The sequence below is a fragment of the Gopherus evgoodei genome, chromosome 2 (assembly GCF_007399415.2).
Source record: "Gopherus evgoodei ecotype Sinaloan lineage chromosome 2, rGopEvg1_v1.p, whole genome shotgun sequence".
Lineage (NCBI taxonomy): Eukaryota > Metazoa > Chordata > Testudines > Testudinidae > Gopherus > Gopherus evgoodei.
Genome location: NC_044323.1, coordinates 94,332,862 through 94,352,297, shown reverse-complemented (window position 1 = coordinate 94,352,297; position 19,436 = coordinate 94,332,862). Strand labels below are relative to the sequence as shown.

The window sequence follows — 19,436 nt, the reverse complement described above, 5'->3', positions numbered from 1 at the left end:
ACTGGGATATATATATTCACTTTGCATAGACTTCAATGGGAAACATGGATGCTCAGCACTCCTAAAATTCAGGCCATTGATGAACATGCAGTCTAATATATCAAAAGGTCACCTCAGACCCACTCTGTAAATTCATGTAGATCGAGGTGGCCAACCTGTGGCTCCGGAGCCACACGTGGTTCTTCAGAAGGTAATATGCGGCTCCTTGCATAGGCACCGACTCTGGGGCTGGAGCTACTGGCACCAACTTTCCAGTGTGCCGGGGGGTGCTCACTGCTCAACCCTGGCTCTGCCACAGGCTTTGCCCCCACTCCACCCCTTCCGGCCCACTCTCCTGAGCCTGCCATGCCCTCACTCCCATCCCCTTCCCCCAGAGCCTCCCAGATTCTGCAAAACAGCTGATTGGGGAGGCGCTGATTGGAGGGGCTGCCAGTGGGTGGGAGGCTCTGGGGGAGCTGATGGGGGGCTGCTGACATATTATTGTGGCTCTTTGGCAATGTATATTGGTAAATTCTGGCTCCTTCTCAGGCTCAGGTTGGCCTCTCAATGTAGATGCACTTTCTAAAATAAAACAATGCATTGAACATACACCGTACACTATTTCCAAACATCTCTGTCTTTGTTATTTGAAAACCACATTTCTTTATGCATGGTAAGTATGAAGTTTAAAAAGAAGTATTTGGTTCTAATTATATAAGTGCATATATGTGCAAAAAATTCTTCACAGTCAGAAAATTCAAAAATTGCTAAATGTGTTTTCGTGATTTGTTTTCCTTCTGGACTGAGCCAAGTTGTCAAAAGTTCATTCTAAACAGTATATTTGTTTAAGTTATAATTTATTTAAAATGGGAATTTAAGGCAGAAATCTCATTTCTACCATGACTCTAAACATCAGAGTAGACATAGCAGATCTAAAGAACCTTTAACTATCAAATGTTGACCTTACCATATTAGGCCTGTTTTTTTAATGTAACACCTTTTAATATAGTAAATTTTTTTAATTACACCTCAGGCTCTGATCCTGCAAACACTTACACATGTGAAACATTGAACTATTCACATAAATAAAGGTGAGCATATGCATAAATGTTTGCAGGATCAGGGCCTAGGGTGGTATTTCTGCATTTTTTAAAATTCATACACCAAGAATTATATCCTAAGACAATTCCTTTTACAAAATCCAGTTAATACTATGAAACAGGATAAAGACTATAACTTGCCAAACTAAAGTCCAAGGTCAAATAGCAGTAGTAAATGCCTCTTATGTCAACCCTAAATTCATGACAGAAGGCTGTGAAGAATATAAAACCTCATGGTTCAGGATTTAAACCAATTCCTAACTATTAGATATACGAATGAGAGCTTTATGTGGGATAGATTATTATTCCACATCTGACTATTGTGGGGTGTCTTGACCCTCCCTCTGGTACTGCCACAGCCAGAGACAGGATACTGGACTTGATGGACCGCAGGTCTGATCCACTATAGCAGCGCCTATATTGAGCAAATTATCGTAAAGGAGTTTGCATGGCTGCCAACTGCTATTTTCCCTACACCTGCTTTCTAGATATATAGAAAATGTCAGTCTCCAGAAATATCATTCCATTAATCTGAATGAGCATAAATGAACCAGGAAGGTTTGTATAAAATGGCATGCCTTCTGCTGCAGAATTTTGGAAACAATAAATGAAAGTATGAGACTTTGCACAAGTCTGCAAAGTTAAAATACCTGTTATTGAACAATACACAATGTGAGGAGCAATCTTGTTAATGTCTTCGTACCCCAGGCCCATTTCAGCCAGTTTCCCAGGGACATAATTTTCCACAAAAACATCAGACACAGCTGCAAGCTGAAAGAAAAGACAAAGATGAGTCAGACTTCTTAATCAACTTCTGAAAGTTCAACAAGTTCCCCACATAACTTAATTTAAAATTTCAGTAAACAAGATAGTTCTTGGCTTTCCTACAGTACAGAAGTCACAAGGTAATTGTGACTGGCTTAAATAAACTTGTTATTCTGAACAAATGGCTTCTCTGCTCTGGTCAGTTACATATTAGAAGTATTGCCTGCCTAGAATGGATTCACTATTAAAATCTTGAATGTACCGTATACGTTGTTATAAGTTGTCATCATGGCAACTGGCCAAAGGCTGTCTACATTTAACAGGACAAACACTGACATTATATTGGTCTTTCCTAATTTTAGGAACGAGTAGGGAGAAGAGAAAGCACCCTTCATCCATTGCTGTTTTTTCTGTGGCAGAAACAGATGTTTTTGGCAACAGTGTTTTTAATTTCCAAACTATCAATTTCACATACAGTATCTTTTAATATATTTCATGGACCTGGTGCTGTCTATTTTAGCATATAACTATCCGATTATGTTACATGAAAATCCTAAAGGCAGCTTCAGGAATAGAATATCCAGTCCTGGAGCCTGACTTTCTGTATCATAGCAGAAATGACAATGCTTATAAACAATGTGATAGGATGCAGCTGCTTTCTAAACCTAGAAAACTCCAGGTCAATGGATTGTTTCTCAACATAGCAAACAAAAGACTACCACCCTTTTCTCAAGTGTATCTATTTCTTATGCTCTGCAACTAAAGCTTTTGATCTGGATATATTCTCCATATGCTTTTATAGTTGACCCCAAGGGCTTTTACCAAGAAAGGCAACTTAAAGGTTAAAGATACAGAGATATCTCTTATTATTTTCACCTGTTCAATGAGGGGGAAAGGATTTAATATGGAGTGAATACTCAAAGGCTAATCCTTGGTTATCAACATTTCCTTTATACTTTATATATTTCCACATAAAGAATCTTTGCATCAATTTAACTAAACCAGTATCCTAAAATTGATTATTGTCAACTTGCCTACATATTTATCTTAAATCAATTTAGTTAAATTGGTGTAACTTTCATGTGTGGATATAGGTTTAAAATTAAATACATTTATACAGATTTAGCTTATGCATGTAAATTTACCAGCATAAATTACACAATATAAACCAAGTTTAAATAAATAGATCAGCATCCACACTAAGTTGCACCAGTTGAATCAGAATTAAAACAACAAAAAAACCCACATCTTTATATTTAAACCACTACAATTATCTGTCTAGATCAGCACTAAATCAGTCTGAATTCATGCCTTTTATTTCAGTGTACGTTTTTAATGTAAATCAACCCTCTGTTGCACAATATAGGAAATATCTATTTAGTTATTGTACAGATATATAAATAGTCTGATCCAAAGCCTACTGAAATCAATTGAAAGACTCCTAATTATTTTAATGGACTTTGAATCAGAGCCTAAATCATACCTTCACTCATCCCCACAAATGGGGAGTTATATCTGGACCTATTTATAAATGGTTAGGTCATGCGAACAAAGTTAATTATGAACCTCTGGAGATAAATAGGCTTATACCTGAGAAGATGGTGGTGGTCATTTAAAGGAATTTGAGAAACAATCCACTGACACGTACACATATACACGTACATTAAACAAACACAGGCTTTGTGCAAAAGTGAACTGTTTTAGATTATTGCAAGTTGACCAGAGTTCTACTTTCTGGAGCTATCATGTATCTGGCTGATTACTATGTACAGTACATTGGAACAGTTTCCATAAACTAGTGTCATCATATCAGCAATCACAACCATTATTGTTCTAGCATGCAGGCTGTTTTACTGTATCTAAGGCCAAAGCAAACATTTAGCCGGGCAGACAGAAACTGATTCTCATTCAGACAACAAGGCATGCAACTTATGAATGATTGGATTGGCTGCATGGAGGACACACAAATAACATCCATAGATATTCTGTAAGTTTGACATAAGGTAAAAGTGCATTTTAATGTCAAGGGACAGTATCAAGAAAATCCAGGACTACAACGTGACTGGTTTAAAATCATTTAAAGCCTTTTGCGGAATCGTCTCTAGATTTTTAATAAACATTGTTGAATTTTAATAGAGGAGGATTGATTGATGTTTAATTCACCATTCCATTGCTGAGAAATGAAATGCGCAGTAGTTCGTGGAAGCTACAAAAAGTGTGTGACTGGCATGGGAGGAGTCCTGTCTCTCATGGAGAACAAGGGTACCACAGAGCTAGTGCTACTGTCAGCACTAACCTGGAAGACGGAAGAAGGTAGGACCATAGCCCTCCAACCTCTCTGCACAGGCTAGCAGAAACAGTCAGGTAAGATGGGAAGCACACTTTGAACACTCTTTAAGGGTGTCTTCACTGTAGAATTAATGCAGGCATTTACTGTGTTGTTTCCCCAACCCCTCTTGCCCACACACCAAAAAAATCTCACCAGAGTTTGGTTGTACTTCAGACACAGGGTGGCTGGCCCAGCTGGGGATACAGGCTAGAGCTCAGGTACCACTTTCACTCAGGCTGGTAACTCACTCACTTTGTAGTGCGGACATAAGCTAACTCTTTCAATTGCTGATAGTCCTCCAATGCTTTCCCACAATGTCCTCCCCCTCTCATCTAGGGTGACCAGATAGCAAATGTGAAAAATCGGGACAGGAGATGGTGGGGGTAATAGGAGCCTATGTAAGAAAAAGACCCAAAAATCGGGACTGTCCTTATAAAATCGGGACATCTGGTCACCCTACTCTCACCCCAAAAGACCCAGAAGGAGAGACAATTTATCCCACAACTCACCAGGAAAAAAATCAGAGCCACTCGGTTTACTGCAGCACAAAGAACCATGGAAAATACCCCCAGAAGTCTAGTGACACACACAGGGGAATGCGCCACCAGTGAGGACACAGAAACTCAGATTTGGCTTTGCAATGTGGCTGCTCGCACTTGGGCTAGACTAAAGCCGATCACCCAAGTTAACTCATCACTCTAAGGTGCTGCACTAACTGTACTACTCGGGAGCTCTACGAGGCTTGGTCTCACCCTGATGCCTTGCTGGTGCACTCGGATCACCCTAACCCTGACACAGAGCTGTGACTTAATAGCAATCAAATTCCACTGTTCATGCCCCACTTTAGATCTCTGAATAAGAAGTCTAGCTTTCTTATTTTGGACTCCAATAATGAATGGAAACAAAAAGGTGCATGCACTGGAATTGTACTTAATACAGCTAGTACACTATTCTGTTCAACTTTATATCTTAGTAAAAAGTGGTGGTATAAGTACAAAAAATATAGATTATTTCTGTTTCTCTTTCTCTTAATTGCACTCATTATTTGGAAAACACCAATACTAAAAACAGATACTATTTTATTAAAAGAAGAAATTTTTTAGAAAGTAATATTAATATTGCCAATTTATCCTTTTGGGGAGAACTTTTAAAAGAATTCCATAAACATAAGTTGTATCCCACCGCACCTATCAATTTCTCTTCTCTGACATAGGCATGAGCGTGGGATGGATCTGATGACTTCAGAGACAGAGGCAGCTAGAGCTGTTGGTCAAGGACAGCAGAAGAGAAAAGAGCCTGCCCATTAATTTCCCATCAGACAGTTTTCCCAAAACTATGGTAACTAATATCAATTTTATGTGAGAACCACTACGAAATTATTTATAGTAAATGCACAGCAGGATTATATCCTACAGACTTATCCTCTGACAGAGAGTTTTGACGAATTGGTAAGTAGGGCTGTAAAAAATATACTCAGACATATCAACACAAAAGGGTGATAGGATGTCAGATAAGTGGACTTGCTACTTTTAGAAGAGAGGAAATGACAGATAAGATTAGATTTCTCTCTACTGAGCTGCATATCCACTTATCCATCACATTCTTAGGAAGCAGCCAGCAGTGACCAAAAATATTAGAAAGGGCAAACAGTGATATGAGCTAAGTAGACTAAGGAAGAGCAGCATGAGTTACTAGGGCACCAAAGAGTGAAATAACCTTGTGACTAATTATGTGAGAGCAGATGTCTGGAAACCCATCTTCTATTGCTTTGTAAAAGAATGAAAAATGGACCAGACTGCTGATTTACTGATTTGCAAGCCTCTTCTACCCAAGTTGTTTTGGCTGCATCTGTGGAACGTGCCTGAAGGTTCTCTGAGGCTACTAGTCATAGATTCACAGTCTTCTGGCTTTGCTCTTTAACACAGCTATGGATACATGTAGTGAACATTTCTTTGCATGCCTTCTTTCCCATATTCAAGATGGAAGTTTAGGAAATAAGACAACTGATTTTCTGAAGTGTTCAGTACGCTGTATATAAAATTTTAGTACCCACATAACCTCTAGCTAGAGTACACACCATTTCTTTCTGGTGCTTGGGATCAGGACATAAGTTAAGGATAGATTATGTCCCAGGACCTGAACTTCTCTTATTCATTAATTTCCTTATAGTATTTAACAGAACTTTTTTCTGTATGGAACATATAATACTAGATAAGGCTCAGAATTCAGCATGGAGTGTGTGCCAGATGTATTGATCACTAAGATAACCACCAGTTATAAATCTGCCACTAAAGAAAAAAGTATCCATTCATGCACACCCATTTGGTCAAATCCAGCACTGGGAAGGTCCCATCTTCTGGTTCCAATTTAGGTTCAACTATAATCACACAATGATAAATCTGGAAGATTTTAGCACCATATAATCCAAAACCACCAACCTGTTAGCCCCAGACCAGAAACTTTGCCTAAATCTAGTCCAGAACCAAAACACATCTCCTTAGTCCATCTCTACTGTTACTACAACACCACTGCTTTGGTTGCCATTGATACAAGGCCTGAATGTTTGCTCTTTAAATCTGAGGTGAATGATTGCACAAATTCTAAATTTGCTTTGTAATTTCTTCTCTGTTAGGCTTCAATTTTCAGCTTTATTTTTTTGTGGGGGAGAAATCAGCCTCCGCTGGAATGATGGTCTCCTTCATTTCCACCGTCACTCTCATGTCAATTTCAGGCATCTAAACTATTCCTTGGTTCTCCTTTTAGATCTTCTACAGTATCATGATTTGCCTATTAAGGCATCTGCTGTTGGAAGACTTTTTCCATTCAGACCTATTTACTTCATCTACAGCAGCACTGAGGGAAAAATCTAACTATTTTTTTGCTGCTAGTGGGAAACTATTTGCCTGTAGGGGCTTGTTTGGCTTCTACTGTTCCCAGGTCAAGAGAGTCAGGACAACTAAACAATGCAGTTGAAATACTCCTGAGGGAAAAACCTGGTTTGGGGAGCCTACTTAAATTTGTCTGACTCAGAATGAAGAGGCTCCCTCCAAGGGATGAGGAATCTACAGACAAGTATGACACTAAAAAAGATGAAGCCACATGTTTCCTGAGCCTATGACCTTTGGTTTTTCAGTTTTTTCTAACACTCCTTATATTTTCTAGATATTTTGTAACCCTTGCCTAAGGAATAATCAATTAGTTTAGGGGAAGAGGGACAGAAAGTAGCCCTACTTATCTTTTTCTTTTTAGCTTTTGGCCTTTCAGTAAAATTACTAGGGGAGGAGACTTCAGAAATGACCCATATTTTACCCTAAATGCTCTCTGGGCAACAGAGTCACTTGGGGCTTGCCTATATTAGGAAAGGTGGTTAAGGTGAGGTCCTGCCATAACCTGTGTCTACATGAAGGAAATTATTGTGGTTAGGTTGGGGTTAGTTAGCATGTTTAGTTACCTAGCCCCAAGCTAATCTTGATAAACCTTAGAACAGGAAGAAACACCATTGTCATAGTTATCAAGGGCAGCCCTGGAGAGAATCAGGAGAATGTGCTGGACAGAGGAAGAAGTGCAGAAGTGGTAGGATGGGGGTCTCCAACCCCCTTCTCTGTTATGGGACTTGATGGATTTCCTGAACTGCCACTCCTTACTTGAAGAGTTTACCCTGTTTCCTGGAATCTGTGTATTTCTTGGCAGGTGGCTGTACCTACTATGGGTGCTAGTTGAGCTCTCCCACTAAGCTATACCACTAACAGTCCATCTTCTGGATGCACAATAAATTTTGTCTCAGTGCCAAGCTGCCCATGTGTTTCTGCTCAGGTGTTAGGTGCTGATATTGTGGGGTGGCAGATGACGGGAGGGAAGCTGCTAAAATACATCAATTTTATATTAAGCAAAATTATTTTATTTGTATAATTTTTCCAAACCATCCATAGAAAACCTATAAAGTTAAGTAACAATCAATATTGCCTTGCAGTTCTATTCTGAGGTCTGTCTCTGAAAATGACATTATAGAATTCTTGGTTTAAGGTCTCCAAATGATTTCCATATTAAGTGTGCTCACTTCTGCATAAGCAAGAAAAAACAAACTCAAATTGGAATCCATCATTTTATATAATCAACACCAGCAAAAAATTGCTCTTTGCTGTGTTGGTTCTGCAAGGTTAACAGGAGTAACAAGTAGAAAATCTTGTCTGTCACTAAATTAAACAGGTGAGACATAAATAAGGAATAGCTCTATTGAATATGACATGCCATTTTTACATAGTTACTTTTGAGAATAAAACCACATTTTAAGTTCTAAAATGAAAAACTGAAAGAGACAGAACAGAAATATGAAGCCTGATCTGGCAAGTGAACAGATATTGAGGCAGCTTTGCTATTCATAGGATCTGATCAACGGTAAACACATGAAAAACACTTCAAATATTGGGACCGAGGCCTGCTCCTACAGACTTCATTGGGCAGTGAGCAAAGTAGACATATGCAAACATTTGCTATACATTAATGAAAATATAGATGAACAGATGGTTCACCATTCCTAATACAGTGAAATACTCTTAAACATGAAATTGATTTTTCCACAGAAAAGCTTTACACTAAGCACTATAAATGGAAGTACAATTTCTCATTGCAATGCACTGAAACAATTTGGAACTTAAGTGTGAAATCCACTTTAAAGAGGATTTCACACTATCCAAACGCATTGTAACTGAGTTGCACTATATACGAGCCATTAAGATAAATGTTTTAGTGTATAAAAGAAAATCAGTTTATTGCTGTTTAACACAACTATACAGGTGATACACATTAATGATGTTACCCTGTTTTTAATGATTAATCAGCCATTATACTAATGCTCATTCTTTGCTATTATGCTGAAAACATGCATTTTACATTGATTTACATAGTACCAGAACATACCTCTCTGATTATCTTTGCTCCTTTTGGATTTTTCATGTTGACAGCTATACTCTGGTAACAAAAAATACAATATTGTTAATTATGTGAAAGTCCCTGTGTCACTCACCCTGTTATCGTCTTCCAAATGCAACAAATTATACATCCTTAAATGTTCAGAATACTCATTCTGGTTCTTTAAAAGAACTATTCAGTTCCAATTTAATGCTAATTTTAATCTTACCACATTTACATATAGTAATTGTAAACTACAGTATTTGGGGTTTGTACCCCGTAACGCATGCTTAAGAAAAACCAGACAATTGGAATTCTTGCTCTGTTAGTTACTGATTTCTCCCTAATTGTTACAGTTATCCAATTGGTAAAAAAAAAAAGCTTCTGTTCAATATAATCCAGTCTCTAGTACTACAACAAATATTATCTAAAGAACATAAAAGCAACATTTTATAAAGTTTGTTCTGAGTTCCTTGTCACAGAAAAAGCCAAACCACAATGCACAATAGAGGAGCTTCTATTTACCTTTTTATTTCGATTTACACTGAGAAAATAAATGCTTTCTGTTCCAACAAAAGGTGGTCCCCAGGCTCTTGTGTCATCACCAACTCCTGAAAATAAGAATGTCACATTTTTGTAACTGTCCAGTATCATACTGCACCAAATACACTAACAAATATGCAGAAAATGAACGCTATGTTCTTCTCCCAGTTTACCTTTAAAATGGCTTAAGCAGCTAGGACAGCCAAAACATCTCCTTTAATCACCATTGGTAGACAATGGTTTAGAATCATACATATTTTAGATATTTTTTGTTATCTGTAAAGAAAAACTCCTAAACCTGATGAAGCAAAACAGGCTTGTTTTTGCCACTGCTGTGACTATTTGAAAAATATTTTTATTGCAGTCAAAGACAAAAAGTACAGAATAAGGGATGATATGAATATAAAAACAGCTCACTTCAAAAGCAATATTAACTGTTAACGTGCTTGAAAATAAATAATTTGAATTGGACTGTGTTGTACTGAGTTGGCAATCCAGTACCTCTTTTAGGTTGACCTCTTGTCCTCCACACTCCCAATTTCATCAACAATTAAGAATGTCAATATCTAGCCTTTACGATTGTGAAAAAAACCTTCAAACTGTGAACCAAGCATAATCAATGTTATATTGAGTTTGTAGACAGCCTGACACAGCTCTTAAAAGAATAAACTGTCCTGCTTATCCGCACCTTAGATGTCCATTCACAATAATTTAAATGCCAACATTATTAACTATTTCACTGGTGACCAAAACGTGTATAAAAAAAAAAAAGAAAAGGACGATCGTAGTACAAAGATACGCACAATCTACTGTGATGACATTTTACTTTGATGCCACAAGTGGGAGGTGCTTGGAAGAGTATCACCACTTTTTTTCCCCCAGCAGGGAGGAGCAGAAATCAGGGGCGCTATTAAGTCTTATCAATGGCTGGGGCAATCCTGAAAAGCACAGCCAGACATCCAATACCCCCGAAAAAAGCCCAGATTCCCTCAGAGTAGTGTGAGCTTGGTCTGCTCTGGTGGTGCATGTAAGACCAGACAGCTTCCTTTCTCATTCCAATGGCTGCTGCTGCTCCTCCCTCTACCAGAGGATGTCTGCAGCCTGACAGGTATCACTACACCCGTTATGCCTAGGTTCAATTTTGAAGCTTTTCTTCAATCATGAGAGCTAGAAATATATATTTTAAAATGAAAATTTTGATTCAGAAATAATCACATGACTGTGGAAGCCACAGTCCTAGGCATGTGCCTACTGTGCTTAGACTTTAACTCCTCCCTCTCCATGAATCAGGGTTGGCTCTAGGTTTTTTGCTGCCCCAAGCAAAAAAAATTTGGCCGCCCCCTTACTTTTTTTGGCTTTTACACATTTTCACTTTTCAACGTTTGTTTTGTCTTGTTTTTGACTGTTTAAAATTAAAAATAATTAAAACAGAGAATTTGTAGTTAGTGAAATAAAACAATTTCCTACTAGTGTACTCATTCACTCGCTGGGCCGGCCATGGAGTGAGCTGGGCTGTTTCTGCCTAGACAGAGCTAGGGCTGCCCATGCGCCAGAGGCTTTGGCATAGGCAGGACATCAGCGCCAATCCCAGGGCTCATGTGGTCCATGCGAGTCCGACCAAGCCATGCTGCTGGCAGGCTACCCAGTCTGGCTGTCGCTGCCGAGTAGCCAGAGGGGCCTGGAGCTGTGTGGGAGACACCTAACAGCTCTGCCTCCTGTCTCTCCTTCCCCACGAGCATGCCCAGGGGCTTTGTGCTGCCCTCCAGAGCTGGGTGTCACAGCCCCATGCCAGGAGGAGCAAGCAGTGGGCATGTAGGTGGGGGCGGGAGGGCTGACTGGTCCCTCCAGCCAGGGCACAATCACCTCCACTCCCCCAGCGCCAATTCCAGTCTGAAATGGCTGTAGCAGCCATGCCCAGGGTCCCACGTCTTGCTATGCAGCAGGGGGAGGGGAGGAGGCTCTGAGAGCAGGACTGCGGCCTGGCTCCCACACTGGCCTAGGGGCCCCGTGGCTGGAGGGGCAGCGCACCCCAGGGAGCCTGGCGTGGGGCAGCCTCAGCAACACCCAAAATCCTGGGCAGTCACCCCACAGCGTGGCCGGGGACAGAGCCAGCCAGACGGGGGGCACCGCCTGTAGCTCTCACGTGGAGCGAGCTGGGGTGACTGTGGGGTTCGGCTGCCGGGGCCAACCAGCCAGCAGCTGGTGATCGCAGGGCAGTGTGCCCGGGGCCTCCTGCTCCCCAGCACCCTGCGAGCCGGCTGCTGGCTCAGCCTACTCAGCAGCCAGGGCCGGTGCAACCATTTAGGCGACCTAGGCGGTTGCCTAGGGCGCCAAGATTTGGGGGAGCCAAAAAGCACCCCCAATTTTTTTTAAATGGTTGAGCAGCCGCTGCTGCTGGGACAGAGAGGGAGTCTGAGCTGCCCGCATGGCAGCCGGCAGCCCTGGGTGTCCCCTTGGTCAGGGCGCCGCCGCGGCAGCCAGCAGCCCGGGGATCCCCCGGGTCAGTGCGCCGTTGCCGGCAGCCCAGGGGGTCCCCCGGGTCAGGGCGCCGCCACGGCAGCCGGCACCCCAGTGTGTTCCACGGGGTTAGGGCACCGCTGCGGCAGCCCGCAGTCCAGGGTGTCCCCTGGGTCAGTGCACCGCCGCGGCAGCCGGCAACCCAGGGGGTTCCCCGGGTCAGGGCGCTGCCGCGGCAGCCGGCAGCCCAGGGGTCCCCCAGGTCAGGGCGCCGTTGCCGGCAGCCCAGGGGGTCCCCCGGGTCAGGGCGCCGCCGCGGCAGCTGGCAGCCCAGGGTGTTCCCCGGGTCAGGGCGCTGCCGCGGCAGCACGCAGTCCAGGATGTCCCCTGGGTCAGCGCGCCGTCACGGCACCCAGCAACCCAGGCGGTTCTGTTGCCGGCAGCTCAGGGCTTCCTCTGGGTTGGCGCGCTGCCGCGGCAGCCAGCAGCCCACGGTGTCCCCTGGGTCAGCACGCCGCCACGGCAGCCGGCAACCCAGGGGGTTCCCCGGGTCAGGGCGCCGCCACGGCAGCCGGCAGCCCAGGGGGTCCCCCGGGTCAGGGCGCCGCCACGGCAGCCGGCAGCCCAGGGGGTCCCCCGGGTCAACGCACCATTGCCGGCAGCCCAGGGCTTCCTCGGTCGGCGCGCCGCTGCAGCAGCCGGCAGCCCAGGGTGTTCCCTGGGTCAGGGCACCGCCGCAGCAGCCCGCAACCCAGGGCTTCCTCTGGGTCAGCGCGCCAGCAGGGCCGCCCAGAGAGGGGGACAAGAGGGGCAATTTGCCCCAGGCTCAGCAGGGGCCTCCACGAGAGTTTTTTGAGGCCCCTGGAGCGGGGTCCTTCACTCGCTCCGGGAGCCCCGGAAAACACTCGTGGGGCCCAGGCTCCTGGAGCTTCTTCTGCTCCCGGTCCTTGCTGGTGGGGGGTCCTTCCGCTCCGGGGCGGAAGGACCCCCCACCGGTGAATTACCGCCGAAGCGGGACCCGCTGCCGACATGCAGCCCGGTCTTCGGCAGTAATTCGGCGGCGGGGGGCCCTTCCGCTCTGGACCAGTCGCCGAAGTGCTCCGGAGACCTGCGGTGGGGGCCCTCCACCACAGAATTACCGCTGAAGACCCAGCTGCACTTCGGCAGCTGGTCCCACTTCGGCGGCAATTCGGCGGTGGGGGGGGCCCGTGGCGGGTCTCCAGGGCACTTAGGTGGCGGGTCCCGGAGCGGAAGGGCCCCCCAGTGCCAAAGCAGGGGCCCCCTGCCTCCAAAGACCCCAGGCCCCCGGAATCCTCTGGGCTGCCCTGGTGCCCCGTTGGCAACCCAGGGAGGTCCCCTGGGTCAGCACGCCGCTGCCAGCAGCTGCCAGTCCAGGGGTTCCACTGCGCAGTCCTGCTTGGAGAGGACACGGAGCAGAGGTGAGCTGGGGTGGGGAGGTACCGCAGGGGTCCTCAGGCCAGGGGGTGGGGAGCTGCCACGGGGACAGGCGGCACACTTCATGGTGGGGGGGGGGGCAGGGAGCTGCTGCAGGGCTGGCGGGGCGCAAGGTGGAAGTTTCGCCTAGGGCGCGAAACTTCCTTGCACCGGCCCTGTCAGCGGCACAAGTTTGGCTCAGTCTGGGCTGCCGGTCCCCTCCCTGAGCAGGAGGTGGCAAAGCGGGGAGGAGGAGGAGGAGGAGGAGGTGGTGACAGCAACAAACTGAGGAGGAGCCTGCAGCCCGCGCTGGAGGAGCAGCCCGCCCGGCCGCCATGTCCGCTGCCACCCTCTGTGTTCCGCGACTGGGATAGGGCCACGCTACCGACTCCTGCCTGAGGGGGGCTGCTTGCTGCCTGTGGGAGAGCAGCAGCGACACGCTCCCCCTGCCCCGCCGCACAGCCCCAGTGGCACCCTGTCAGAGAACAACAGGGCGGTCAGGATCCAGCCCAGGACACTGCCTCAGGTTAGAGCTGGGGCCCCAGCATTATGCCACCCCATGCTGCCCCAAACACCTGCTTGTTTTGCTGGTGCCTAGAGCCGCCCCTGCCATGAATGAATATGAACCTTATGGAAGGGGGAACCAAGCTTGAGTAACCCAGCAGAGCTTAAAGCAGCATATATTATTATATCACATTTATATTGCAGTAGCACCTAAAGGCAACAGCCAGGCTGAACATCATTGTGCCAGGCATTGTACAAACATAAAAAATTACAGTTACCAAGAACTCCACATTTTGGTGTCTCAAATGGGAGGAGCTTGGGAAACTATCATTACACTTTTTTCTACACATATCCAGTTCAATCCATATCATCAATACATTTCTACAGTTCCTTCCTATAAGGATCTCAAAGTGGATTACTAACACCAATAATGGAGTAAATTAGTAACACCCCTGTAAAGTAGGGCTTTTGTCACAGGATGAGTTTATTAACCCACTTTACAGATGTGGGAAGCAGACACTGAGAGGTTAAGTGACTCCTCCAAGATCTGAATGTGACAGAGCTAAGAATAAAATGCAGGTCCTCCCAAATCTTAGGTTTGTACTTTAACCACAAGACCCTGCTTCCTCCCTATACCCATTACACTTTGAATCCTAGTTTTCAGTTTCACCTATTGGTATGGGACTGTGACCTTTCCAAAATTAAACAATGTAACACCCTAGTGAACAAAGTTGCAGGAGCAAGTCTCTGAGAGGATGATTTGTTGGCTGAATTGGTAGAATCCTTTTCTTAGGTGTTCATTGTGGATAGGTTTCCGATTTAAGTATAATAAATGAGTGTGTGGTTTGACTTTAGTGGGTTTTTTTAAATAAAAAAAGAGAAAGGTTTTGTTTTTTTTCAAATGGCCGGAAACTTATGTAAGGAAAAACACATGACATAATGTGCAGCTGCTATGACATATCTGCATGCCTCAAGTGCGTAGTGAGGCACAAGACTGGAGGCCAAATGTGGAAATACCTCTGAAACAACTGCACTCCCAGGAGTTTGTTATTCCACTTGTATAATTTTAAGAGAAACTCAACTAAACAAATAAAATCTGCAAAACTTAAGAAATCTAGCTATTACACTAGGACAAAGCACTTGTTATTAGTATCTAAAACAACAAGGAAGTTCTTAAGAAAACTTCTTCAAATCTAAAAAATACCAGCATAGAGTGGGAACAGAAATCAGTCATAATAAAGTAAAATATACAAAAGCAGTAACTTGTTATGATCCTACAAGACAGAGATAAATTCAGGCCATAACTACCATGCTACCAGGCTCAGAGGGAGCCATAAAACAAATGCTTATTTTATTTTGGGGGAGGGGGTATCTAAAAATTCACTCCTGAAGTCTGTTAACCTCGGACACTTCCAGAGCTAGAAGTGAATGTTCTGCGGGAAACTGAGAATCTCCCTTTCCAATGGAATAAAGATCCCATTTCTATTCATGGCCGGATACGAAATACTGGACTTTAAGGCTGTAACAATTTTATACACAGAAAATCTTTCACTGGTACAAAATTGAGTTTACATTTAAGGGAAAGAGAAGGAAACATTTCTCTGACAGGTTGTTTTTTTAAGTCAGCTACTTGAAACTGGTCAGTGATTTGGAATATTAGAATCAGCCTCAGGAAGATGAATCAGTGGGCAGACACCTTTTAATCAATGAATCCAAGTGCTTGTAATCCCCATTTCAAGACATGTGTAACAACAACAAAAAGTAAAGAAAATAGTTACTGTAATTGAGACTATTTTTTAAATGAAGCTCTAGTCTCTTGTTTCTTGCCATACCAATCTGTTCAATTCTACTTCAATATCTCTGACTTACGTGCCTAATTGTGGCCAACCTCAAGAGGCAAGTAATTTGCTCAGCATTCTACCTCTGTGCAACAAAACGTACTCCAGTTTAAGTTCACACAGAAAAGCTTTAGCTCAGGGCATATTAAACTACTGAAACATAATACAGTGATGGGAAAACACCTGCTTGTTCCCCTACTGGTATGGGATGTGTCCTATGGGTGTTTACTCTGGTACAGTGCAAAATACACTTTAAAATTCAATCTGACTAATGCAATATGAATCTACATCAGTGGTTCTCAACCCGTGGGCCACTTGCAGCCCATGTGACATCCTCAGAGCCATACAGGTACTTTATATATTGTGTGGATGTGGCTCACATAAAACAGAGAGCTGCATATGCAACCCGCATATGTGACCCATAATGGTAAATAGGTTGAGAACCACTGATCTATATCATTTCGTTGGTGGGATAAGGTATTCCTAATTTTATATGCTTACCTAATTTTCATTCAAGACACATATTTTAAAGAGACAATGTTAACTCAAACATTGCCCAAACTGTAGATTTTTTTAAAAATTAATTAGAAATATTTCTAAACACAAGCTAACATTCGCCTTCAGCATTTGCAACCCAAACATTGCAGCACTAAGAACCTATCCAAGCTGAAGCAAATTTTAAAAAGCGGGCAAACAACATAAACAGTGTAAGCAATTGCTTTAAATCCTTCAGCTTTGAACATCTACACTTTTATTTGTCAAAGGACATGCATTCCTCCCCTCAACTCCCCCGGCTACCCCAGGAATGGCTCCGACTTTCTTATTTTAGTGTCCACGCTGTATAATTTATTCAAGTCCCCTCCACTAACACCTGTACAGTGCAACAAAACAGTCCTAATCTCTATGACCTTCACCTCCTGTTCATCAGGGACCAGGGAGGAAATGAGATCTCCCTTCCTTGGAATTTCCTTCAATCTGGGCTCAACTAGCCCTGTACTCCATGCTCTGGCACTTCCTTTCTGTCTTTTATCAAGATAATCAGCTGATGGGCCAATTAATTCCTTAAATCACACAACTTCCTTGTCTGATTAACTACTTCCTCCTCATTTCCTCAACGAGCCATCACTGGGGAAGCTAATTGAGGCCACAGTGATCAGAGTGCTGACCCTCTATTAGACCTCAGCACTCTGTCACAATGAATAACATAATGAAGTAAGAGTTTGCATAAAATATGATTTTTAAATTGGCAATTCCTCTTTAAAATCCATGTACAGGGCCTAATAACCATACAATTTCCATCCCTTCCATACAGAGTTGTGTTGCATATTCAGTTAAGAAATTTTCACATGGCTCTTGCTAAAATCATTGTTCTTAGAAAATTACCTATAACATCATAGATTCATAGATTCTAGGACTGGAAGGGACCTCGAGAGGTCATCGAGTCCAGTCCCCTGCCCTCATGGCAGGACCAAATACTGTCTAGAGGACATTCTACTGATTAGATTTTATGCATCAGCATCTGGTAACAGATAAACTTTCAGTTAATAAAAAATAATGGCAAAACATTACCATTAATCTTAAAACAATTTTTTTTTCAAAAGCTACAAGACCTGCCACATCTGCTCAGGAAGGTGGAGAAAACTGTGTCTGTACGTGTAACAGAGAGTGAAGGATACCAGGGAGGAATGATTGAGGGGAAGGATTGTAGAGGAGTGTAGAGTAGTGTGTGCTTTGTGATTCTCCAGAGTAGTATAAAGCAACCAGGGTGTACAGGTGAGTATGGCTATAAAAATTGAAGAGGTTACTTCATATCATCAAATCATTAGAAATATCTCATGGTAATATTACATTTTAGCATCTCCTTTAGTGTTTGTGTATGACATTTTTAGTTACAAAACCACAATAAAATTCCCAGAAAAAAATACATTAATATTAAAGTCAAGGTTAAGAATGTCCTATACCTACTTAGATCTCCGCCAACTCACAGGGTTTAAGCCAATTTTGTTTAATTTACCATTATGTATTACCCTATATGTTATTTGAATGAATGAGTTATATATTTTCTATGGATGTTTCAGTTCTGGTCTCCCTTCCCCATCTGCATTTCACAGAAATCCATTCTGCAATCACATGCTATTTACAACCAACAGGAACAAGACTAAAAGTTCCTATTCCTAATCTAGGTACTCCTACGCTTACAATTGTACTCATTTCTATCAGGCTATCCAGATTCTTATACTGGCACCTATCAGCTGCTGAAAAATAAGGCCAGCTCTTGGGTAGTTGGCTCCCCCTCTGTTCCTTGGAAGAGAGGGGCAGAAGGAACAAGAACTCAGAGCTGCAGCAGAAGCCATGGCATTCAGGGTTTGGGAATCCTGCAGAGAGGTGGGCCAGCCTAAATCACTTGTACTGGGGATATAGTGGGAGAGCCTGGACAGAAATAGAAAGATCTGCAACTCAGGAAAATCACATACATGGATCTGAACCCTGAAAACACTGGTGTCTGTTTTGTTGCCTTCTTTTGGAACGCCAGCTATATCCAGGCAAATATGGCTACAATCTTCCCGCTCCCAAAAAATCTCTACCCAAAATAATTAATACCAGTCATATTTCTCATTTGTAGAATTATAATTTCATATACTGTCAACGTTTTACAGAAGCTTTCAGCCATTGGAGAGTTTTTTGTAATGAGAGTCATAATCACTGTTCCCTCTAGATGTACAGGGTAAGAGAGGAAAGAAGCATTGGTGCATTCATCTTTCAGAAGTCAATAAAAGTCTTAATTTCATAGCTTCAACTTGGGGCCTAGATAGATCAAATTATGCTAACAATGCCTTTTATTGCATGCCTAGTTTGGCGCCACCACTGTAACAATGCTGTGCCACTCCTATACACTGATAATTGTAGCAACAACAGATCAGAGTGTATCTCAAAATAAAGATTCTATTTTCATAGTATCAGGAACCTAATGCTAAAGTTTTACACAAGCCCATAAATTTCCATTGCATTAATAGCAGTTTCTTTTGGAAATCCTCTGTGTACTGATGGGAGAAAAGAGTCCAGAATGACCAGTTAGAAACCTGGTGTTTCAATCAGTAACAGATGTCTGATTAATATGCCAGAGGCAAATGATTCACTAAATCCAGCTGTAAAAGCAGATGGGTGTATTTTATTTCCAGAGGTCAAAGAGAATGGGAGTGCTTCTGCAGCACTCCCAACCCTTGCCTAAGAAGCAAGTGATGAGACCAGGAAATCAATCAAAGGTCTTTCATGTGGTAATATAGAACAACTAATCTCAGGGCCATCAGTTTACGAGATCTAACAAGGTCACCACATAAAGTGTAATATGTTGCCATATATCAGTGATAACATCAGTCCAGTTATACATCTCTAGGTACAAAACCTATTCTGGATTCAAAACAATTCCATTTAGCATGGTAGGCCCCAACCATTTTGCATAGGCTGGCCCCAAACCTCCTGACTCTTGTACTAATTTTTAGTCTTTTTTTGTCTGTTTTAAATAAGCTGCCTTATTCACAATTGGCTTTGCAGGTAGAGCAAACCATGTGTTTTAACTGG

At 43.1% G+C, this 19,436-nt stretch overlaps 1 protein-coding gene across 2 annotated transcripts in view; it reads right to left on the bottom strand.

The window, feature by feature from the left end:
• Positions 1 to 19,436, bottom strand: part of SUGCT (succinyl-CoA:glutarate-CoA transferase) — a 473,401-nt gene that overhangs the window by 446,416 nt on the left and 7,549 nt on the right. For both annotated transcript variants that reach the window (XM_030551395.1, XM_030551396.1), the window contains exons 4-6: positions 9,607 to 9,692; positions 9,091 to 9,141; positions 1,730 to 1,850 (exon numbers count right to left, since the gene is read on the bottom strand). In XM_030551395.1, coding sequence (XP_030407255.1) covers positions 1,730 to 1,850; positions 9,091 to 9,141; positions 9,607 to 9,692 — 258 coding nt within the window. The remainder of the gene's footprint in view (positions 1 to 1,729; positions 1,851 to 9,090; positions 9,142 to 9,606; positions 9,693 to 19,436) is intronic.